Source organism: Bubalus kerabau, chromosome 21 (genome assembly GCF_029407905.1).
Source record: "Bubalus kerabau isolate K-KA32 ecotype Philippines breed swamp buffalo chromosome 21, PCC_UOA_SB_1v2, whole genome shotgun sequence".
Lineage (NCBI taxonomy): Eukaryota > Metazoa > Chordata > Mammalia > Artiodactyla > Bovidae > Bubalus > Bubalus kerabau.
Genome location: NC_073644.1, coordinates 2,865,822 through 2,890,573, shown reverse-complemented (window position 1 = coordinate 2,890,573; position 24,752 = coordinate 2,865,822). Strand labels below are relative to the sequence as shown.

The window sequence follows — 24,752 nt, the reverse complement described above, 5'->3', positions numbered from 1 at the left end:
ATTGTTCCATGTCTAATTTCAACTGTTGCTTCTTGACGTGCATACAGATTTCTCAGGAGACCCATATGGTAGTCTGGTATTCCCATCTGTTAAGAATTTTCCACAGTTTGTTGTGATCCACACAGTCAAAGGCTTTGGCATAGTCAATAAAGCAGAAGTAGATGTTTTTTTCTGGAACTCTCTTGCTTTTTCGAGGATTCAACACATGTTGGCAATTTGACCTCTTGTTCCTCTGTCTTTCCTAAATCCAGTTTGAACATCTGAAAGTTTTCAGTTCATATACTGTGGAAGCCTGGCCTGGAGAATTTTGAGCATGGCTTTGCTAGATTGTGAGATGAATGTGATTGAGCGGTAGTTTGAATATTCTTTGGCATTGCCTTTCTTTGGGGTTGGAATGAAAATGGACATTTTCCAGTCCTGTGGCAACTGCTGAGTTGTCCAAATCGCTGGCATATGAGTGCAGCACTTTAACAGAGTCATCTTTTTGGATTTGAAATAGCTCAACTGGAATTCCATCACCTCACTAGCTTTGTCCATAAGTGCTGCTTCCTAAGGCCCATTTGACTTCGCATTCCAGGATGTCTGGCTCTAGGTGAGTGATCACACCATCATGATTATCTGGGTCATGAAGATCATTTATGTATAGTTCTTCTGTGTATTCTTGCCACCTCTTCCCAGTATCTTTTGACTCTGTTAGGTCTATAACATTTCTGTCCTTTATTGTGACCATCTTTGCATGAAATATTCCCTTGGTGTCTCTAATTTCCTTGAAGAGATCTCTACTCTTTCCCATTCTATTATTTTCCTCTATTTCTTTGCATTCATTACTGAGGAAGGCTTTGTTATCTCTCCTTGCTATCCTTTGGAACTCCGCATTCATATAGGTATATCTTTCCTTTTCTCCTTTGCCTTTAGCTTCTTTTATTTTCTCAATCATTTGTAAGGTCTCCTTAGGCAACCATTTTTCCTTTTTTTGCATTTCTTTTTTTGGGGGATGATCTTGGTCACTGCCTCCTGTACAATGTCATGAACCTCTGTCCATAATTCTTCAGGCATTCTGTCTATCAGATCTAATCCTTTGAATCTATTTGTCACTTCCACTATACAATCATAAGGGATTTGATTTAGATCATACCTGAATGATCCTGTGGTTTTCTCTACTTTCTTTTTTAATTTAATTTAATTTAATTTTTAAACTTTACAATATTGTATTGGTTTTGCCATATATGAACATGAATCTGCCACAGGTATACTTTCTTCTATTTAAGAATTTTTTAAATTAAAATTAAAATTTAATTTAAATTTAAAATTTAAGATTTTTTTTTTGCTCTATACAGTCAACAAAATCAAGACTGGAAGCTGACTGTTACTCAGATCATGAACTACTTATTGCCAAGCTGAGAATATTGAGTAGTAATTAAAAGAATGGAAAATCTTCCTACAACAGGTGCGGGAAATATATAACAAATAAGTTCACTGGGACAAAAACATTGGGTTGACTTTATTCTTGATTGGCTGTAGTACCATAAAGATTCTAAAGTTATTTTTCCATAATTATGTTGCATCATTATGATGTTTAAAACGAAATTTGGTCTAATAATATCTTTACCTGTAGATGTTATTTTAAAACTTTGTGGAAAATTCCAGTGTATTAATTAAAGCAAGAATCAGTCTTAGATGCATTACAATTTGAAGACTCCATGATAAATTCAACTGGAAGGGATGAAATGTCCCATAATCTCACCCTTAACAGGGAGAAGATGCTATCCACTCAGTGACTGTAATACATTTTTCAGGAGGTCATTTCTTACATTTAAAGCATGACAAAAAAATTACAGCAAAATCTTTCAAAATCTGAAATCAATTAGTCTGTCCATGTTAATGTGAGTGTGAGAAGAGCTAAACATTCAAATTCTATTTTTCATTTTGATGTTAGTAGGGAGTAAGTTGTGAAAAACTTCCCTAGGAAATGGCTAGTTGATATCTATCTATGTTTCTGTGAATATGGCGGATTTGCTGGTCATTTTGATATATTTCCTGATATGATAAACTATTTTTTTCCCTGTGTGCCATGGAACTCTTTTCAAATAATCTATATTTTATATAAAAATGAACTTCTGAATAATCAGAAGACTCAGTGGAGAAAAAGGACAGACTGACAGATGAAATAAACTGAAGCAATAAGGCAGAATTTGGCCTCTGTCATCAAACTGGATGAAAAATAATTTCAAGTGTTTATGAGTAACTTCAAATCATCCTTAGATTCTGAACAAACCTCCACAAGGTAAGACTAAAAGAAAATAATGAGAACAAGGCTCACAGTTGTATAACTTTCTTTATGTAAGAAGTTAAATTACTTTGAAGTCAAACAAACTTAAATTCAGTTCTAGATATATCACTTAGAAATGTGTGATTTTGGGAAAATGAATGATATGTTCTGAGTGTTAAATTCCTCAATTATAAAATGGCAATCACATTTCCTGTTATTGTAAATATTAAATATGATACATTAGACTATGAGTGGAGTGCATGATTGGAATATACTGTAGCAGTTTTGAGCAATAGAGTGATGTCATCAAAATAAAAAATTTGAGCTGCTTTAGGAGAACCAATTTTTAGAGAATAAACACACAAAAAAACTTTGTAGGAGGGTACTGCAGTAGAACAGGAAGAAATTAAGAAGGGAATGAAAAATTAATGATATATTTTGAAAGTAGAGTCAACAGGATTTAACAAAGTTTTATGAGAGTATCAAGTGCAGAGGACTGTAATTTTTTTGTCAGGACAATAGCATAGAAAATGATAGTATTTAATGAGATAAATAAAGAATGCTTCTTTAAATTTTGTATAGGAACTGCTTCTGTTTTTATGGAAAAGTTAAAAGCTAATTTTATAAATACTAAATTGTCAATCAACTGGATGTCAAAAACTAGAGATGTTGCATATATAAATTTGAAAATTAAGGGAGAGAGAGGGGCTGGAGACACAAAATTAGACTGCTGCAGCATTTATTGGTCAGGAAAAGGTAAATATCCACCTAAAGACCTAAGATGTATCAATGAGGTCTGAGACAATTCAAGACAGTGATCTTCTACTCATAGTTTAGTCAACTCACATTGATTATGTAAATTACCTTAAGAGAGTCAGAGGTATTACACATTTGTGACTTTATAAATGGTGCTTCTTTTCATGGAATTCTCTTCCCCTTTTTTTAAAATTTTTTTATTCTCTCATTAAAAACAACAGCAACAACAGCTGAAGCATTGCTTCCTTTGGGAAGTCTTCTCTGCTTCCAGTTTGATATACACCTGTGATGTGACTGTTAGCACTTTGTGAATATTCAGTTAATGGCTGGAATTGCCTGATTCCTCATTATGTGTCATAGCATTGAGGATAGTGTTCTATGGCTTATTCAAGCTGGTAATTAAAATATCCATGGCACATTGGACCCAAAAGATACTCCATTCACATTCTTCTAATGAATGGATAAATAAAAATTTAAACATTTAATTCTTTACTCCCTTGTTTCATAGGTAAACTGGTTCTTATATGTGAATTCAGCTCTTGTAAGAACTAGATGGAACCAAGGAACAATTTATCTTAATTTGTCCTCTCAGGCCTCAAAAAGAATCCAAAGGAGCAAAAAGTACTTTTTGTCATGTTCCTGTTCTTTTACATTTTGACTGTACTGGGAAACTTTCTCATTATCATTACTGTAACTGTCAGTAAGACTCTGAACTCACCAATGTACTTTTTTCTTGCTAGCTTAGCGTTTATGGATGTCACTTATTCTTCTTCTACTACCCCCAGATTGATTTCAGACTTGTTCTTTGTGGGAGTGGGGGGAACATATCTTTTAAATCTTGCATGACTCAGCTGTCTGCACAGCACATTTTTGCTGGATCAGGGGTCTTCCTTCTACTGGTGATGGCCTATGACTGCTATGTGGCCATCTGCAAGCTCTTGCATTATTTGGTGATCATGAGGCAAAGGCTATGTGTTGTGCTGCTGGTGGTGTCCTGGGTTGGAGGTTGTCTACACTCAGTAATTCAACTTTGTACTGTTTATGGGCCCCCATTCTGTGGTCCCAATATCATTGATCACTATATGCGTGACATGTACCCATTATTGAAACTCGTCTGCACTGACACCTATGTCAGTGACCTTTTAGTTGGATTCAATGGAGGACTGATCTGCACTCTTGGGTTTTTGCTCTTACTCGTCTCCTATGGAGTCATCCTGCTCTATCTGAAGAACCTGAGTCAGAAAGGGAGGCAGAAATCCCTCCAGACATGTGGTTCCCACATCACTGTGGTTGTCTGCTTCTTTCTTTCCTGTATTTTCATGTATGTAAGACCTGCTAGGCAATGGCACCCTATTCCAGTACTCTTGCCTGGAAAATCCCATGGATGGAGGAGCCTGGTGGGCTACAGTCCATGGGGTCGTTAAGAGTTGGACATGACTAAGCGACTTCACTTTCACTTTTCACTTTCATGCATTGGAGAAGGAAATGGCAACCCACTCCGGTGTTCTTGCCTGGAGAATCCCAGGGACGGGGGAGCCTGGTGGGCTGCCATCTCTGGGGTCACACAGAGTCGGACACGACCGAAGTGACTTAGCAGCAGCAGCAGCATCAAGACCTGCTAAAACATTCCCCACTGATACACTATTGAGTGTGTTTTATACAATCATAATACCCGTGCTGAACCCATTAATTTACAGTCTAAGAAATTCTGAGTTGACTTATGCTATGAAGATGCTCTGGAGAAGAAACAATGTATCTCATATTAATTAATGCATCATTAATGCATCATCCATCATGAAGAGAGTTATTTGACATCAGGTTCCATTTCCTTTGAATGCAGAAACTATTTTAAATTTGACTCTGATTTCTCTTTCTTCTAGAAAATTATGATAAATATCATTAAATAATATAATCATACAACTGTGCTATTCATAACAATTTGTTCCATGCTACAATGTAAGTTCCATAATTCTTGCCTGTCAATATACCTAGAAAACTGTAATGCTTATACAGCAAGGCATTAATATGAAATAAATGATTTATGAGGAAAATGCTATATATTTATACTGAATTTTAATCAGTTCATGTATCTATATCTTTTATACTTTTTAAGACAGTGCAATTTTTATTTCAGTTCAGTTCAGTCGCTCGGTCGTGTCTGACTTTTTGTGACCCCATGAATCACAGCATGCCAGGCCTCCCTGTCCATCACCAACTCCGGAAGTTCACTCAAACTCACATCCATCGAGTCGGTGATGCCATCCAGCCATCTCATCCTCTCTCGTCCCCTTTTCCTCCTGCCCCCAATCCCTCCCAGCATCAGAAACTTTTCCAATGAGTCAACTCGTCGCATGAGGTGGCCAAAGTACTGGAGTTTCAGCTTTAGCATCATTCCTTTCAAAGAACACCCAGGGCTGATCTCCTTTAGAATGGACTGGAATTTAAATTTCTAAATTTAATAATCTTTTATTTAGATTATTGTCATTTAACTGAACTTTTTTATTTATGCTATTTAAAATATTTAATTCTATATAGATTTCCTTCTTTACTATATTTCAGTTGTATTATACATAAAATAAACATTTTTACTTTAATATTTTTACTATTTATAAGAAAATGTAGTAAAATAGATAATAATAAGAGCATAAATGAAATCCAAACTATATGGGATGCAGTGTTGAATAAATTTCCTATTTTCCTTCAGCATTTTCTAGGCCTCATACTCAGAGACTGGCCCAAATTTGTTTCTTCATTTTCATCTGAGAATAATCTATGTAAATGCAAATGTATATGCCATATGTATGTTTGTTCTTTTTTATGTACATAGCACTTACTTTTAGTATGCAATCTTAAAAATATCTCCATATCAATCCATATATATCTTTTAATTTTTCTCATCCTGCACAATACTCCTTATAAATATAAAATTAGTATGTTGTTTCCTCTTCATGTGGTTCATAAACTTTTTTATGGTAAATACTTTTTCAACAAATATGTTTTTGATTTGTGCAAATATTATTGAGGGCCTGGGCTCAGTCTCTTTTCAGGGAATTAGGATTCTACAAGCCACAGACAGAGCAAACCCTCCCCCCACCAAACTAAAAGCATACAAAAAACAGACTCATTAACAAAACTCAAAAACCTTGTTAGATGCAGTTCTAGAGATGTGGGGGAGGGGGGTGGAAATACAAACATATTTATTAGGTTAATTCAAAAGTAATTGTGGTATCTGCATTGTTAAAATTTGCCATTTGATATTGGAGTACATTCTTAAATGTGGTTAAATTATATGCATCATTTTAATGCACATTTTTCACTTTATGTTTTTTGCTAATGACCTATTACTTGCTCTGTATTTTATATTTTAGACTAGGGAAATGATGTTAGACAAAAAGCAAATGTTAGACAAAACCACTGCTGTAGCATTTAATTGTCAGAAAAAGGGAAATATCCACCTAAAAGCCTAAGAAGTGTCAGTGAGGTCTGAGACAATTCAGGACAGGGAACTTCCATTCACAGTTTGATCTACCCACATTGATTATGTAAATTACCTCAAGTGGGCCTCAAGTATAAGAATTTTGTGACTATAAATGCTGCACTTTTTGTATTTCTCTAACTTATTTTTTTAATTAATTCAATTCTTTTTTGCACTTCAGCAAAGCTGAAGCTTTGCTTCCTCTGGAAAGTCTTCTGTTATACCTATTTGTACTATGACTCATAGCACTATTTGAATATTCATTTAATGGCACTAATAACCTGAGTCTGGAATTGCCTGATTTCTTGTTGTGTGTCATAGCATTGAGGGACAGAAACTCTGTCTTGGACTTGATAATAAAAATGTCCATGACACATTGGACACAAATAGTTGTTCTATACTCATTCTTCCAACGAATGGAAAAAAAAATCTTACATTTGAGCATTTTCCCCCTTTAAATTTCCCTCCTTGTTTTGTAGGTAAGTTGCTTCTACTATATGAAGTCACCTCTTGTACACATTGAAAGTGAAAGTGAAGTCACTCAGTTGTGTCCGACTCTTTGTGACCCCACGGACTTTAGCCTACCAGGCTTCTCCGTCCATGGGATTTTCTGGACAACAGTACTGGAGTGGGTTGCCATTTCCTTCTCCAGGGGATCTTCCCGACCCAGGGATCGAACCTGGGTCTCCTACATTATAGGCAGATGCTTTTACCGTTTGAGCCAGGGAAGACCCTATAATCTGTACAGATTAGATGGAGTCAAAAAACAATGTAACCTACTTTGTTCTCCTGGGACTTACACAGAATCCAAAGGAGGAGAAAGTACTTTCCGTTATGTTCCTGTTTGTCTACATTTTGACTGTGGTGGGCAATTTTCTAATTATAGTCACTGTAACTGTCAGTAAGACCCTGAACACACCAATGTACTTTTTTCTTGCTTGCTTGTCATTTATGGATATTACTTATTCCTCTTCTATTACCCCCAGATTGATCTCTGACTTGTTCTTTGGAGAAAAAACCATAACTTTCAAATCTTGCATGACCCAGCTCTTTACAGAGCACCTTTTCTCTGGATCAGGGGTCTTCCTTCTGCTGGTGATGGCCTATGACCAATACGTGGCCATCTGCAAGCCCTTGCATTATTTGGTGATAATGAGGCAAAGGGTGTGTGTTGTGCTGTTTGTGGTGTCCTGGGTCAGAGGTTTTCTGCATTCAGTAATTCAACTCAGCACTGTTTATGGGCTCCCTTTCTGTGGCCCCAATATCATTGATAACTTTCTCTGTGACATGTACCCTTTATTGAAACTGGTCTGTACTGATACCTTTGTCATTGACATCTTAGTGCTGGCCAATGGGGGACTGCTCTGCACTATTGTGTTTCTGCTCTTACTCATCTCCTATGGAGTCATCTTGCACTCTCTGAAGAATCAGGAGGGGAGGCAGAAAGCCCTCCAGACCTGTGGTTCCCACAGCATTGTGGTTGTCTGCTTCTTTGTTCCCTGTATTTTCATATATGTAAGACCTGCTAAGACCTTCTACATTGATAAATCATTGACTGTGTTCTATACAGTTATAACCCCATGCTGAACCCACTAATCTACAGTCTAAGAAATTCTGAGTTAACTTATGCTATGAAGAAGCTCTGGAAAAGAAACATCATATCTCATATTAAATAAATGCATCATCCATCATGAAGGGAGTCATTTGACATCAAAGTTCATTTTCTTAGAACACAAAAGTCATTATAAAATTTGTTCTGAGTTTTCTTTCTTCAAAGAGTTTATGGTAATAGTAATTAAAGATTACAATTATACAACCATGGTATAAGAGCAGTTTTCTTACTTACTAGAATATAAAGACTATAATTACTTGCCCATCAGTGTATCTAGAATGGTGTGATGCCTATATAGCAAGGAATTGATATGTAATGAATTAGAGAGTAAATTTTTATATAGTTATACTGATTTTTCATCAACTTATGCATTTATATTTTTATTCTTTTTCAGGGACAGTGTAATTTTTATTCAGCATCTTGTCATTTAAGTTAGCATTTTTGCTTATACAGTTTAAAATGCATAATTGTGTATGACTTGCCTATACTGTTTTTCATTTGCATTATACACAACATTTTTACTTTTATACTTTACTGTTTACAATGAAACTGAAGTAAAATAGATAATAAATAGCATAAGTGAAAACTAAATGCTACAAAAGTGTAGTCACTTAGTAGAATCCGACTCTTTGCCATCCCATGGACTATAGTCCACCAAGCTCCTCTGTCCGTGGAATTCTACAGGCAAGAATACTGGAATGGATTGCCATTCCCTTTTCCAGGGGATCTTCCCAACCCAGGGATGGAACCTGGGTCTTCTGCATTGCAGGCAATTCCTTTTTTTTTTTTTTTTTTCTTAACATTCTAATTTATTTTTTATTTTTTCACTTTGCAATATTGTATTGGTTTTGCCATACATCAACATGGATCCGCCACGGGTGTACACATGTTCCCCATCCTGAACCCCCCTCCCACCTCCCTCCCCATACCATCCCTCTGGGTCATCCCAGTGCACCAGCCCTAGGCTTCCTGTATCCTGCACAGAACCTGGACTGGCGATTCATTTCTTATATGATATTATACATGTTTTAATGCCATTCTCCCAAATCATCCCCCCTCCCTCTCCCACAGAGTCCAAAAGACTATTCTATACATCTGTGTCTCTTTTGCTGTCTCACATACAGGGTTGTCGTTCACTGTCTGAGCCACAAGGAGATCCAAACAATATGAGGTAAAATGTAAAATGAATTTTCTATTTTTCTCTCAGCTTCTTCCAGTCCTCATTCTCAGAGGCTGACCCTAAATTTGTTTCTTAATTATCATCTAGTAATAATCTTTGCAGATGCAAGTGTATTCTCTATATGTATATTTGTTTCTTTCTATATATGCATCACTTGCTTTAATACGCAATATCTTAAAGATATTTCCATACCAGTCCATAGGTATTTCTTAGATTTTCTCATTTTTCAAAACACTCTTTATAAATTTATATCAAAATCAATGTCCATTCTTTTCATGAGATTCCCAAACTTTATGACAGTTGTATTTCCAATAAATGTGTTTTTGAATATGTGCAAATTTAAGATCCTAGGTGTAGAATTGTTGATATTACATTCAATTCAATGGTCAGGTAGTATATGCATTTAAAATGATGATATTGATATGTATTGCCAAAATATCATTCTCTTTTTTAAAAATTAATTTTAACTGGAGGAAAATTGCTTTACAATGCTGTGTTGGTTTCTGCCATACAATAGCTCAACTCAGTCATAATCATGCACATGTCACCTTGCCTCCTAGCTCAGTCAGTAAAGAATCTACATGCAATGCAGGAGATCCGGGTTTGATTCCTGTGTCGGGAAGATCCCCTGGAGAAGGAAATGGCAACCCACTCCAGGATTCTTGCCTGGAGAGTCCCATGGACAGAGGCTACAGTCCAGGGGTTGCCAGAGTCAGACACAACTTATTGACTGAACCAGCACCACCTCCATCTTGAGCCTCCCTCTCCTCCCCCAACTCCACCCCTGTAGGTCACCACAGAGTGCCAAGCTGGGCTCCCTGTGTTATATAGCAACTTCCCACAGTTATCTATTTTACACAAGGTAGTGTATATATGCTGATGCTGCTTTGTCTGTTTATCTCACTCTTTCCTTCCCCTACTGCATCCATGAGTCCCATCTCTATCTCTGCATCTCCATTTTTTTCCCAAAAATAGATTCATCAACACCATTTTTCTAGATTCCATACAGATATGTTAATATACTATATTTGTTTTTCTCTTTTTGACTTACTTCACTCCAAACTACTGCTCTTGAGGTTGTACTAACAGCTACTGTGTCTGTGCTTAGCTGCTCAGCTGTGTCCTACTCTTTGCAACTCCATGGAGTGTAGCTTGCCAAGGCTTCTCTGTTCTTGGGATTTTTCAGGCAAGAATACTGGAATGGGTTGCCATTTTCTCCTCCAGGGGATCTTCCTGACTTAGGAAACAAACCCATGTCTCCTGTGTCTCTTTTACTCACTGAGCCATTGAAGAAGAGCCACTAACAGCTATTGTCCTGTCCATAGTCCATGTGAATTTGTTTGACAACATTCTCAACAAACAGTACCTGATAAATATATGTATCACATTTGATTAAAGTTATTTTTTACTTTAACTGCAAACCTTTTGATATAATTGAGTTTGAGTATCTTCCAACATGTTTAATTTGATTTGTATTTGTGGATTTTATATATATATGTATTTAATCTGATTCATTCAATTTTTTATTTTTATGAGAGAATTTCAAGCAAAAGAAATGATCTCTTTTACATTGTATATATAGTTAATGTTTTCTGGCTATATGTTTTTAACTTTTTATCCTATGTAGAATTATTTTTGCATGTAAAACTTTTTGTAGTTTATATTAAATTTAAAAAATTGTATCTTGCTTAGGAAGAATTTTCTCATTTCACTTGAGCCCAAAATTCTTCAATTATTTTTTTCTTTTGCATTTAATTTTTCAAGCATTTTTCAAATCTTACATCTTATAACATTTGATTCATCTTGAATTTATTTAGGAGTTTAAATAGGGGTTGATTGTATTTGTTCTGTAAATTTTAGAATTTTTAAAAATATTCACCTATTTATCTTTTTGCCATTGATATGAAATTCTGACTATTTTATTTAAAACTCCCACTGTATTTGGGTCAAATTCAAACTAATCTTTTCATTGATCTCTTTATTCATGTGTACCTTGACACATAATTACTATGATAGCTAAGATATTTTGACATGTGAAGACTCTAGAAGTCCCTTATTAGTATTCTTTCTCAGAATTTTGCCTAAGCCTGTATATTTCTATATCAAAATTAGTAAAAAAAAATAATAATAAATTAAGTATAAATAAGACAAAAATGTTTCAATGAAAATTAGCTTAAAATTGTTAAAATAAATTTAAAATATGTTCAAAACTATTATTTCCATTAATAGTCCCATTAAGAAGGTTAATTTACAAAGAGTTTATACCTTTAGAGTATTAAAAAAAACTGTTATCCAGATAAGAATTGGTGTTTTCAGTTAACAAGTCACCTGCTGTAACATTGGGTTGAACTTGCAGCTCCTGCCCGTGTTTCTTATCCCTTGTAGATAGCTGCTGTTCTTTAGCTATGACACTTAAAATCCTACCTGACACTTGCTTTAGGGAAAAAATCATCTCTTTCAAGGAAGTTCAGGACTTAAATCACTGCTGAGCATCTTGTGCTGCTGAGATCTTCTTGCCATGTGCTGTGCTAAGTCGCTTCAGTCCTGTCTGACTCTTTGCAACTGTATGGACCATGACCCGCCAGGATTCTCTGTCCATGGGCTTTGCCAGGAAGAATATAGCTCCCTCCTGAAAGAAAGAAAGAAAGAAAGAAAGAAAGACCTAAAAAAATGTGTTAGGATACAGTTTTAGAGATTTTTTTTTTCCTGAAATGAGAACATGTTTATTTTATTATGACTTATTACAACCCCAGGTGCAACTAGAAGTAAGGAATCCACCTGCCAATGCAAGAGACTTGGGTTTGCTCCCTGGATTGGGAAGATTCCCTGGAGCAGACAGTGGCAACTCTAGTATTGTTGCCTGAAAAATTCCATGGACAGAGGAGTCTGGCAGGCTGCTCAAGTTGATTACATAATATTTGGATATTGACAATACACACTAGTCTGTTTAAAATAGATAATCAACAAGGGCCTACTCTATAACACAGGGAACTATACTAAATATTTTGTAATAACCTAAATGGAAAAAGAATTTGATACAATAGATACATATATATGTATAACTCAGTCCCCTTGCCTTACACCTGACACTAACACATTGTTAATCAGCTGTACACCAATATAAAATAAAAATAAAAAATAGAAAATTTAATTTAGTGGTTTTGCCATTGGATTAACATATTTGCCTCTTAAACAAGTTACCCAACTTTATCTGAAGCCAATGATATTTGCATATGCTTTGGGCTATCTAGCTATAGTTTATGTTCCCATCATAAACCAATTAATAAAGTCATCTTAGGTTTTTTCTTTATTTTTCCTTTTAAGAAACTGACTTAATTTTTTTTTTTTTTTGACATGGAATGCAACCCATTCCAGTATTCTTGCCTGAGGAATCCCATGGACAGAGGAGCCTGGCGGGCTACAGCCATGGGGTTGCAAAGAGTTGGACATGACTGAGCAACTAACACATACACAGTTTTATTTATTTATTGGTTGCGACAGGAATCTCGGGGTTGCATTCCAGACTCACCCTGGAGTCAGGCCTCATCTCGAGGGGAAGCAAAGGACTCTGCTCTCCTCTCGAGTCGGATGGGTATGTCTTGGAGCCCACTGAGTGGCTTAAAGGGAGTCAAACCTCCTCTGGTGTTTGGAGGGAGGACACGGGATTGCTCTCCAGGCAATGCAGGAAATGAAGGCCCTCATCTCCCAATGACTGGGGCGTCTCGTAGGTTTTCTCGAGCTGTGGCGCTAGTGTGGGGTTTCTCACGAAGTAAGACTGGGAGCTCAGTGAGCCTCTCATGTGGTGCCAGGGCAGTCAGGTCTCTATGCACGTGGTGAGAGGGAGCCCGTCATTGTTCTCAAGTCATGATAGGGGAATTGGGCCTGAAGACGTGTTAAAGAAGGACTCTCGAGGTCTTTCTTGGGTTGCAGCAGGAAACCCTGGGTTCCATCGACTTGTGCCAGTGACCTCAGGAAGCTTCTCAGCGTGCCTCTGAGAAGTCAGGGTCACTGTGGAGTTGGGAGGGGCCTCTCGGAACTCCACTGGGTTTGGTGCAATGGAAGAGGGCCTCATGAGAGGTTGAGGCAGGAACCTCAGGGTTCCTCTCCTGGCTTTGAATGCGCCGGATCTGACTCGGATCGCAGAGTCCCTGCAGAGTTGGGACAGGAGAGTCAGGCCTCGTCTTGTGTGGAGGAATGGAACTCCGCTTGACTCTCGCGTTGTTCATGGGGTGACAGGCCACTTGTCGATTTGTATGTGGAACTTGCGGGTTTTTCTGGACGATGCGCTGGGGTGTCACTGCCCCTTCGTGTTGTGCCTTGATCCACAGGATTGCCTTCGAGTTGGGTTCTGCCATCGGGTTCTTATCAAGAGCGGACCAGGGAATCGGGGTCTTTTGGCATGTCGCACCACCCACGAGGCTATGTCTCGAATTTCCTCGTGAGACTGGCCTCATCTTGATGTGCGCCAGGAAGGTCGGGAACGCCTTCCAGACAAAGCAGGGGAATCGAACCTCCTGTCGCGATCAAGAGGGGAGAAGAGTCTCAGATGAAGTGGTGCCGGGAACCTCGGTGTTCTCCTCAAGTGAGACTGGTATGTCGGGGAACTTTTGGGGTCACATCAAGGGTTCCAAGTAACTTTTCGCTCTTCAATACGGAATGTGGGACTTCTCTTGAGACACTGTAGCGGGCAAGGGCCTCATCTTTCGATGACGGGAGAACCACGTGGTTTTTCTTGAGTTGGGGCGGGTTTCTCGAGTTACGACGGGGAATTCAGGCTTCCTCTTCAACTGGCCCAGGGAAGTCCAGTTTTCATTCGAATTGCGAGTTAGAACTGGGGATTGCTCTCGAGACACTGCAGGGCCAAATAGACCTCATCTAGGCTTGTATCCAGGACCTAATGTTCCTCTGCTGGGGCGACAGCGATCTCAGCATTGCATTCTCGACTCACCCGGGGAGTCAGGCCTCGTCTCGAGGGGAAGCCAAGGACACCACTCTCCTGTCGAGTCGCGACGGGTATATCTTGGAGCTCACTCTGTGGCCTAAAATGAGTCAAGCCTCCTGTGGAGTTTGGAGAGAGGACTCAGGATTGCTCTCCAGGCCATACAGCAAAAGAAGGCCCTCATCTCGTGAGGACTGGGGCGTCTCGTGGGTATTCTCGAGCTGCGGCTCCAGTGTGGTGTTGCTCACGAGGTATAATGGGGAGCTCAGGGAGCCTCTCCTGTGGCGCCAGGGAAGTCAGGTTTCTATGCGCGTGGCTAGGGGGAGCGCGTCATTGCTCTCGAGTCATGGTAGGGGAATTGCACCTCAAGACGCGTTGAAGAAGGACTCTCGAGGTCTTTTACGGGTTGGGGCAGGAAACCCTTGGTTCCCTCAACTTGTGCCGGTGATCTCAGGAAGGTCTAAGGGTGTCTCTGAGAAGTCAGGGATACTGTGCAGTTGGGAGGGGCCTCTCGGGACTCCACTGGGTTCGGTGCAATGGAAGAGGGCCTCATCTCGAGTGGAGGCAGGAAATTCATGTTTCCTCTCCTGACTTCCCCTGGGCCAGATCTGACTCGGATCGCAGTTTCGCTGCAGAGTTCGAACAGGAGAGTCAGGCCTCGTCTTGTGTGGAGGAATGGAACTCTGCTTGCCTCTCCAGTTGTTCACGGGGTGACAGGTCACTTCTCGAGCTGTGTGTGGTACCTGCGGGTTTCTCCGGATGATACCCGGGGGTGTCAGTGCCCCTTCGTGTTGTGCCTTCATCAAAAGGGTTATCTTCAAAGAGGTGTCCGGGCATCGGGATCTTATCAAGAGCGGACCGGGAAATCGGGGTCTTTCAGCATGTGTCACCATCCACGAGGCTATGTCTCGAATATCCTCGTGAGACCGGCCTCATCCTGAGATGCACCGGGAAAGGCGGGAACCCCTTCAAGACAAAACAGGGGAATCGACCCTCCTGTCACGATCAGGAGGGGAGAAGGGGCCCAGATGTAGTGGTGCCGGGAACCTCGGTGTTCTCCTCGAGTCAGACTGGTGTGTCGAGGGACTTTTGAGGTCGCATCAAGGGTGCCAATACCGTTTCGCACTTCAAGACGGAACGTGGGACTTCTCTTGAGACGCTGTAGGGGGCAAGGGCCTCATCTTGCGATGATGGGGGAACCACGTGGCATTTCTCAAGTTGTGGCGGGATTCTCGAGTTTCGACGGGGAATACAGTCTTCCTCATGTGTTGGCCCAGGGAAGTCCTATCTTCCATTCGAGTTTCAAGGAAGAGCTGGGGATTGCTCTCGAGTCACTGCAGGGCAAAATAGACCTCATCTAGGCTTGTGTCCAGGACTTAATGTTCGTCCCTAGGGGCGACAGGGATCTCGGGGTTGCATACCGGACTCACCCGGGGAATCAGGCCTCATCTCGAGGGGAAGCAAAGAACTCCACTGTCCTTTTGAGTCGCGATGGGTATCTCTTGGAGCCCACTGTGTGCCCTAAAGGGAGTCAAGCCTCCTGTGGTGTTTGGATAGAGGACTCGGGATTCCTCTCCAGGCCATGCAGGAAAAGAAGGCCCTCTTCTCGCGATGACGGCGGCGTCTCGTGGGTTTTCTAGACTGCTGCGCTAGTGCCGGGTTTCTGACGAGGTACGAGAGGGAGCTCAGGGAGCCTCTCGTGTGGCGCCAGGGAAGTCAGGTCCCCATGAGATGGCTAGGGGGAGCTCGTCATTGCTCTCGAGTCATGGTAGGGTAATCGGGCCTCAAGACGGGTTGAAGAAGGACTCTAGAGGTCTTTCTCGGGTCACTGCATAAAACCCAGGGTTCCCTTGACTTGTGCCAACGACCTCAGGGAGCTTCTCAGAGTGCCTCTGAGAAGTCAGGGATACTGTGCAGTTTGGAAGGGCCTCTCGAGACTCCTCTGCATTTGGTGGAATGTAAGAGGGACTCATCTCGAGTTGAAGCAGGAACCTCAGTGTTCCTCTCCATTTCTGACTCAGATCGCAAGGTCCCTGCATGTTGGTACAGGAGAGTCAGGCCTCGTCTTTTCTGGAGGATGGGACTCCTCTTGCCTCTCGAGTTGTTCTCGAGGTGACAGGCCACTTGTCGAGCTGTGTGTGTAACCTGCCCGTTTTTCCGGATGATGCATAGGTGTGTTAGTACCCCTTCGTGTTGTACCTTCATACTCAAGGCTGCCTTCCAAGAGGTGTCCGAGCATCGGATTCTTATCAAGAGCAGACCGGGAAATTGGAGTCTTTCAGCAAGTGGCACCACCCACAAAGCTACGTATCGAATTTCCCCATGAGACCGGCCTCATCCTGAGTTGTGCAGGGAAGGTCGGGCCCCCTTGCAGACAAAGCAGGGGAATTGACCCACCGGTCACGATCAGGAGGGGAGAAGGGGCTTAAATGAAGTGGTGCCGGGAACCTCGGTGTTCCCCTTGAGTGAGACCAGCGTGTTGGGGGACTTTTGGGGTTGCATCAAGGGTGCCAAGTACTGTTTCGCATTTCAAGACGGAACCTGGGACATCTTTTGAAACGCTGTAGCGGGCAAGGGCCTCATCTTGCGATGATGGGAGAACCACGTGGTTTTGCTCGAGTTGTGGCGGGATTCTCAAGTCATGACCGGGAATTTAGGCTTCCTCTTGTTGGCCTTGAAATCCAATCTTCCCTTCGGGTTTCGAGGGGGAGCTGGGGATTGCGCTAGAGTCACTGCAGGGCAAAAGAGACCTAATCTAGGCTTGTGTCCAGGATCTAACGTTGCTCTCCAGGGGTGACAAGGATCTCGGGTTTGCATTCCAGACTCATCCGGGGCGTCAGTTCTCACCTCGAGGGTAAGCAAAGAATTCCGCTCTCGTCTCGAGTCGCGATGGGTATCTCTTGGAGCCCACTGTGTGTACTAAAGGGAGTCAAGCCTCCTGTGGAGTTTGGAGAGAGGACTCGGGATTGGACTCCAGGCCATGCAGGAAAAGAAGGCCCTCATCTCGAGATGACGGTGGCGTCTCGTGGGTTTTCTCGAGCTGCGGCGCCAGTGTGGGGTGTCTTATGAAGTACCACGGGGATCTCAGGGAGCCTCTTGTGTGGCGCCAGGAAAATCCAGTATTCCATTCGAGTTGCAAATTAGAACTGGGGATTGCTCTCCAGTCACTGCAGGGCAAAATAGACCTCATCTACGCTTGTGTCCAGGACCTAGTGTTCCACTACTGGGCCGACAGGGATCTCAGGGTTGCATTCTCGACTCACCCGGAGAGTCAGGCCTCGTCTTGAGGGGAAAAAAAGGACTCCGCTCTCCTGTCGAGTCGCAACGGGTATCTCTTGGAGCCCACTGCGTGGCATAAAGGGAGTGAAGCCTCGTATGGAGTTTGGAGAGATGACTCGGGATTGTTTTCCTGGCCATGCAGGAAAATAGGCCCTCATCTCGCGATGACGGGGGCATCTCGTGGGTTTTCTCCAGCTGCGGCGCCAGTATCAGATTTCTCACGAGGTACGACAGGGAGCTCAGAGAGCCTCTCGTGTGGTGCTAGGGACGTCAGGTCTCCGTGCGTGTGGCGAAGGGGAGTGCGTGATTGCTCTTGAGTCATAGTAGGCGAATCGGGCCTCAAGACGCATTGAAGAAGGACTCTCGAGGTTTTTCTCGGGTTGCGGCAGGGAACCCTGGGTTCCCTCGATTTGTGTCGGTGACCTCAGGCAACTTCTCAGGGTGCCTCTGAGAAGTCAGGGACACTGTGGATTTGGGAGGGGCCTTTCGTTACTCAACTGGGTTTGGTGCAATCGAAGAGGGCCTCATCTCGAATGGAGGCAGGAACCTCAGGGTTCCTCTCCATTTCTGACTCGGGTCGCAGGGTACCTGCAGAGTATGGACAAGAGAGTCACTCCTCGTCTTCTGTGGAGGAATGGATCTCCGCTTGCCTTTCGAGTTGTTCACGGAGTGACAGGCCACTTGTTGAGCTGTGTGTGGAACCTGCGGGTTTTTCCGGATGATGCACGGGGGTGTCAGTGCCCCTTCGTGTTGTGCCTTCATCCACAGGGTTGCCTTCAAAGAGGTGTCCGGGCATCGGGTTCTTTTCAAGAGCATACCGGAAAATTGGGGTCTTTCAGCATGTGGTACCACCCACGAGGCTACGTCTCGAATTTCCTCGATATACCGGCCTCATCCTGAGGTGCGCCGGGAAGGTCGGGAACCCCTTGCAGACAAAGCAGGGGAATCGACCCACCGGTCGCGATCAGAAGGGGAGAAGGGGCTCAGATGAAGTGGTGCCGGGACCCTCGGTGTTCCACTCGAGGGAATCCGGCATTTCAGGGAACTTTAGGGGTCACATCAAGGGAGCCAAGTACCGTTTCCCACTTCAGGACGGAACATGGGACTTCCCTGGAGACGCTGTAGCGGGCAAGGGCCTCATCCTGTGAAGACGTTGGAACCACGTCGTTTTTCTCGAGTTGCGTCGGGATTCTCGAAAACGACGGGGATTTCAGGCTTCCTCTTGGGTTGGCCCTGGGAAGCCCAATCTTCCCCTGGAGTTGCGAGGGAAAGCTGGGGGTTCTGCTCGAGTCACTACAGGGTCAAAGAGACCTCATCGAGGCGTGTGTCCAGGACCTAATATTCCTCTCAAGGGAAGACAGGGATCTCGGGTTTCCATTCCAGACTCCCCCGGGGAGTCAGGCCTCGCCTGGAGGGGAAGCAAAGAACTCCGCTTTCCTCTCAAGTCGCGACACGGATCTCTTGGAGCCCACTGAGTGGACTCAAGGGTGTCGAGCCTCCTCTTCAGTTTGGAGAGAGGACTCGGGATTGCTCTCCAGGCCAGGCAGGAAAAGAAGGCCCTCATCTCGCGATGACGGGGGCGTCTCATGGGTTTCCTCAGGCTGCGGCGCCCGTGGGGGTTTTCTCACGAGGCATGACGAGGACCTCAGGGAGCCTCTCGTGTGGCGCCAGGGAAGTCAGGTCTCCATGCGCATGGCGAGGGGGAGCTGGTCACCACTCTCGAGTCATGGGAAGCGGCTAGGTCCTCAAGAGGCATTGAAGAAGGACTCTCGAGGTCTTTCTCGGGTTGCAGCGGGAAACCCTCGTTTCCCTCGACTTCTGCAGGGGACCTTAAGGAACTTCCCTGGGTGCCTCTGAGAGGTGAGGGACGCTGTGGAGTTGGCTGGGCCTCTCGGGACTCTGCTGGGTTCGGTGTAATGGAAGAGGGCCTCATCTCGAGGGGAGGCAGGAACCTCAGGCTTCCTCTCCGTTTTGGACTCCGACTGCACGGTCCCTGCAGTGTTGGGACAGGAGAGTCATGCCTCGTCTTGTCTGAGGAATGGAATTCTGGTTGCCTCTCGAGTTGTTCCGGGAGTCTCAGGCCCCTTGTCGAGCTGTGTGTAGACCCTGCGGGTTTTTCCAGATGATGCACGGGGGTGTCAGTGCCCCTTCGTGTTGTGCCTTCACCCACAGGGTTGCCTTAGAAGAGGTGTCCGGGCATCGGGTTCTTATCAAGAGCGGACCGGAAAATCGGGGTCGTTCGGCATGTGGCACCTCACACATGGCTAGTCTCGAATTTCCTCCTGAGACCGGCCTCATCCTGAGGTGCACCAGGAAGGCCGGGAACCCCTTCCAGAGAAAGCAGGGGAATCGACTCTTCTGTCGCGATCAGGAGGGGAGAAGGGGCTCAGATGAAGTGGTGCCAGGACCCTCGGTGTTCCCCTCCAGGGGACCCGGCGTGTTGGGGAACTTTTGGGGTCGCATCAAGGGTGTCAAGTACCGTTTCGCACTTAAGGACGGAACATGGGATTTCCCTGGAGACGCCGGGAACTTCAGTGTTCCCCTGGAGTGAGACCGGTATGTTGGGGAACTTTGGGGTCGCATCAAGGGTGCCAAGTAGCATTTCGAACTTTAAGATGGAACGTGGGACTTCTCTTGAGACTCTAGCTGGCAAGGGCCTCATATTGCGATGAAGGGGGAACCACATGGTTTTTAAGACTTGAGGCTGAATTCTCGAATTACGATGGGAAATTCAGACTTCCTCTTGTGTTGACCGTGGGAAGACCAATCTTCCATTCAAATTGTGAGGGAGAGATGGAGGTTGCTCTCGAGTCATTGTAGGGCAAAATAGACCTCATCTAGGCTTTTGTCCAGGACATAATGTTCCTCTCCAGGGGCAACAGGGATCTCGGGGTTGCATTCCAGACTCACCCGAGGTAAGGCCTTGTCTCGAGGGGAAACAAAGTACTCTGCTCTCCTCTCAAGTCGCGACAGGTATCTCTTGGAGCCCACTGAGTGGCCTAAAGGGAGTAAAGCCTCCTGTGAAGTTTGGAGAAAGGACCAGGGATTGCTCTCCAGGTCAGGCAGGAAAAGAAGTCCCCAATCTCGCGATGACGGTGGGTTTTCCTGAGCTGTGGCGCCAGTGTGGGGTTTCTCACGAGGTATGATGGGGAGCTCAGGGAGCCTCTCATGTGGCGCCAGGGAAGTCAGGTGTCCATGCGCATGGTGAGGGGGAGCGTGTCATTGCTCTCGAGTCATGGTAGGGGAATCTGGCCTCAAGACGCGTTGAAGACGGACTCTTGAGGTCTTTCTCGGGTTGCGGCAGGATACCCTGTGTTCCCTCGACTTGTGCCGGTGACCTCAGGGAGTTGCTCAGGGTGCCTCTGAGAAGACATTGATACTGTGGTGTTGGGAGGGGCCTCTCGGGACTCCACTGCGTTTGGTGCAATGGAAGATTGCCGGGAGCCAGCGAGAGACATTCCACTCGTGACAAATGTCATGAGGAAAGAGTCTCGGCATACGCAAAGGTGGGATCGAGCCTCCGGGAGTTCCCCCGTATATTCTTGAGCATCTACCCCCAAAAACCAAAGTCTGTCTGCTTTATTGCTTTGTTCTCTCACCTCTGACATTACTGGGGATGTCTTCCACCACCATCTCACTCTCTCTGTCAAAGAGCTAACTTACAGCTCCAACTAATAATGTTCCTGGGCAATTAGTAGTGTTTAAATCCAAACCCCTCAGATGGTTTTCTAACTCGCCTGACAAGTTTACCCGGTCTCCTACAGCTATGCATACGATTGTGTACAGTCTCCCAGCCTCGAGACGCACGGGAAGTTTAAGATATTCAAATAGCTTAGAGCCTCTCAGAGAGTTAGAAACTGTCAGAATAAAACTAGTAAAAGATTTCATTGATGAACCAATGCTTTTTGCCAAGTTTCCACATCCCCTGAATTGTATCCTTGAATGTGTGTTAATTAATATAGTTGGTATTTGGAAAAAATAAGTAGTGGCCTTGATGTTAGTAACTTTAGACCCTTAAGGTAATAAATTATTTTCTTTGTTGTAAACCCATTACACATCCGCCCTATAGGAATGCAATTTTATCTTCGAAAGATGGCGCCAAACCTTAAACAATTACTCTTAGAGAAAATAACTCTTATGGTTGATAAGTCTTTGTCAAGAGTCATAAAATGTTAATAGGTCTTCTGGCCAGAAGATGATGTAAATCATCTAAACCATTTTTATACGATAAATCTGCAGAAAAGAAACCCTGGTTTTTGATAAGGATTAAAGACTGCTGACTTTGCATCCCCTATTATCCTCTATGTGTAACTTAGGGTATAAAAACCCCTGTTGAAAATAAAGCCACGGGCCTTGCTCGCCAACGCTTGGTCTCCCCATGTCATTATTCCCCTCAATTTTCAGATGAGTGTCCATCTGGAGCGCGGATATCCTCTGCGACCATTTATTTGCCTGGGCTTCGAAGACCCACTCGATAAGGTGTCTAAGGTGGGGCACCTTCCTCTATTCTAGAGGGCACTTGCAGCCTCCGTGGTCAGAGCTAACCTGGTGTCATGGGTTATATTGATTTTCTGCGTAAACCAAGCTACTCAGCTGCTTTTCTCCACTGAATTTTCCTACTGAGCTACCCTCATTCTATTACTCTTTATATCTTTGATGAATAAATAAATATATAAATAGGTCGCCTACTCCATCTTCCCTTCGAATACCCTGGATCAGCTGGGGCTGGACCTCTGCAGGTGGCGCCCGAGACAGGCATTTCGAAGGTAAATCCCCAACCCCATTCCCCCAGTGTTCAGTTTTGGGGACAGATAGGATCCCACTTAGGGGGCTGCAGATCCCCCTGTAGAATAGACAGGGTGAGAGGAGTGGGAAGTGTTGAAGAGTTAGAGAGAAAAAACGGTTTCTAAAAAGGCTGACAAAAAAGGCCTAATCTTTAAATAGCTAAAAGCAAAATCTTTTACTATCCTTAATTTTCTGACACGGGCAACACTGAATCAAATGAAAGACAGCTCTTTATAGGAGTAATTTTACAGTTATTAAGTAAAAGAAGAATCAAGGTTAAAAAATCTTCCATTCAATCATTTTTTACATTTGTACAAGACCACTGCCCTTGGTTTCTACAACAAGGCACTGTTAACCTCGATATCTTGAAAAAACTAGGAAAACAGCTAAGAGCTTATTGTGCTCAGCAAGGTTTGGAAAAAATCCCTACTTACACCTTTCCTCTGTGGAATATGACTAGAGATGTTTTAGATCCAGCTCATGAATTTGAAAAGGTACCTGTTAAAGAGGAAAGCAAAGTTGGAAAAGTACCTGTTAAACAAAAAAGCAAATCTGAAAAGGTACCTGTTATAAAGAAAAGTGAAAATGAAGAGGCTATACCTAGCTATCGGCAGCTAAATGAATGGCTAGCTGCTATGACTGCCAATGAGCATGTAAAAGATAGGGATGAAAAGAAAGATCAGCTCTCCCCTCAATTTGAAAAAGGTTTAGAGGAAACAGCAGCTCGATGCCATTCTGATGAGGATTGTTTTTTTTTTTAGCTAAAGATGCTCCTAAAAGTTTAAGAAAACATCCCTAATCAGACCATCCGCTCCTAGGAGGTTGAGGGAAACATCCCCGATCAGACAGTTCGTAAGATTTAGTTACCAAACAGTTAAAGGATCTCCGGAACAGAAGAGGAAAACTTCGGGACGCTCCCATCCCCCTATGCCTCCTCCTCCATGTCGGGGTAAAGGGCCACCGCTAGGAGTTTCCCGGAGAAGGATTTTCTCTAGTCCCAAGGATGAACTTGATCCTCACCTTGAGGCTTCTTTTCTAGTCCCCTCTGCAGTTTAGCCAGGGTAAAGAGGTTACAAAATAAATAAAAATATTCTCTAAAATTAAAAAAAAATTAAAAATGGATTTCTCTGCATCTAAGAATAGACAAATATTTATTGACTGTGGAATATGATTAGAAATGTCCTGGACCTCCGTCACGAGGCTGTTAAATAGCCTATGGGGGAGGCTATAGAGGTGGATGGTGGTGAGTCTCCATTTACTGCACAGATCATATTTTCTGCCATTGAAAAAAAAAAAAAGGAGGGAGAAAGTGGTCTACCTCCCGAGGAAGGAGAGGGCTTACAGGACGCTGCGGCCGAGAGCCCTGGCGAGCTCCCTCCCCCTCTGCGCAAAACTTTAAAAAACTTATCCACCACTTTCTGATTTAAGGCGACCGCCACCGCCTTCGATTGTGCCTCCCAGGACCCAGGAGTTCCCCACTTTGCCCCCAAAGCCTCCCAAAGTGTTGCCTAAGACTAAGGAAGATAAAAAGTTTTTTAAACAAAGGAGCTTTTAGTACACAATATGCAGAGCATGCTCCTTGGAGAAAACTCCCTCAGGGGGGTCTCACCCAGGCTAGGAGAAAAGTGAAAAGGCAAGGAGATTTAATAACAATATTAACCCCTGATGTTCCACTTACTCCAATTCCAACCACTGGCTGGCCCCCTATCTGAGGACATTGTAAGATTTGTCCTGGGGCATAGCTCGCTTTCTTTAAAAAAAAAAAAAAATTAAATAAAAAAAAAAAGAAAGAAAAGAAATTTCGCTGGTGCATGGTGTAGTAGATTCTGATGATATTGAGAAATTAAAGTCTTGATCTCACTGCCTATCAAAACTGTACAAATTAATAAAGGTCAAAGAGTAACACAGCTTTTACTTTTACCTTACTATCAGACAAGGAAAAACTTGACTTCTCAATCTAAGAGCCACAAAACATTTGGATCTAGTGATCTAGCCTTTTGGGTGCAGGAAATTACAGTTCCAAGGCCTTTAAAAGATCTTTTACTTCAAGAGAATAAAACGCCAGGGCTATTAGACACAGGAACAGATGTCTCTTAACATTGCTGGGAAAGACTGGCCCAGCTCCTGGCCAACACATAATACTGAAAATGAGTTCGTGGGATTAGAGAAAGTGGTATGTGGGGTGGAGATGCTGTACAGGTGGTACATTTAACCATACTTTATATATTGTTATAAATACATAATATAAATGTATTTGCCTAATTACAGTTTGCCTAATTAGGCATGGGTATAAATAAAATATAATAAAGGTATACATAATTCTATTTATAGATCTATACTTAATTAATTTGTATATAAATTAATATGTATACTATATACACACACATATATATATACTGTATAATTAAATATATATGGCAGTAATATAATGTGTGTGTGGCTGATATTAATTGGTAT

The 24,752-nt window shown here is 43.0% G+C and overlaps 1 protein-coding gene and 1 pseudogene across 1 annotated transcript; both read left to right on the top strand.

Annotated features, from left to right (window-relative positions):
- The first annotated feature begins 3,775 nt into the window (after positions 1-3,775).
- On the top strand, positions 3,776-6,827 carry LOC129636319 (olfactory receptor 4A47-like; annotated as a pseudogene).
- Positions 6,828-7,253: 426 nt separating this feature from the next.
- On the top strand, positions 7,254-8,087 carry LOC129635854 (olfactory receptor 4A47-like). The gene has a single exon (XM_055559060.1). It carries the CDS (start codon positions 7,254-7,256, stop codon positions 8,085-8,087), a length of 834 nt encoding a protein of 277 aa, XP_055415035.1.
- The last annotated feature ends 16,665 nt before the right edge of the window (positions 8,088-24,752 follow it).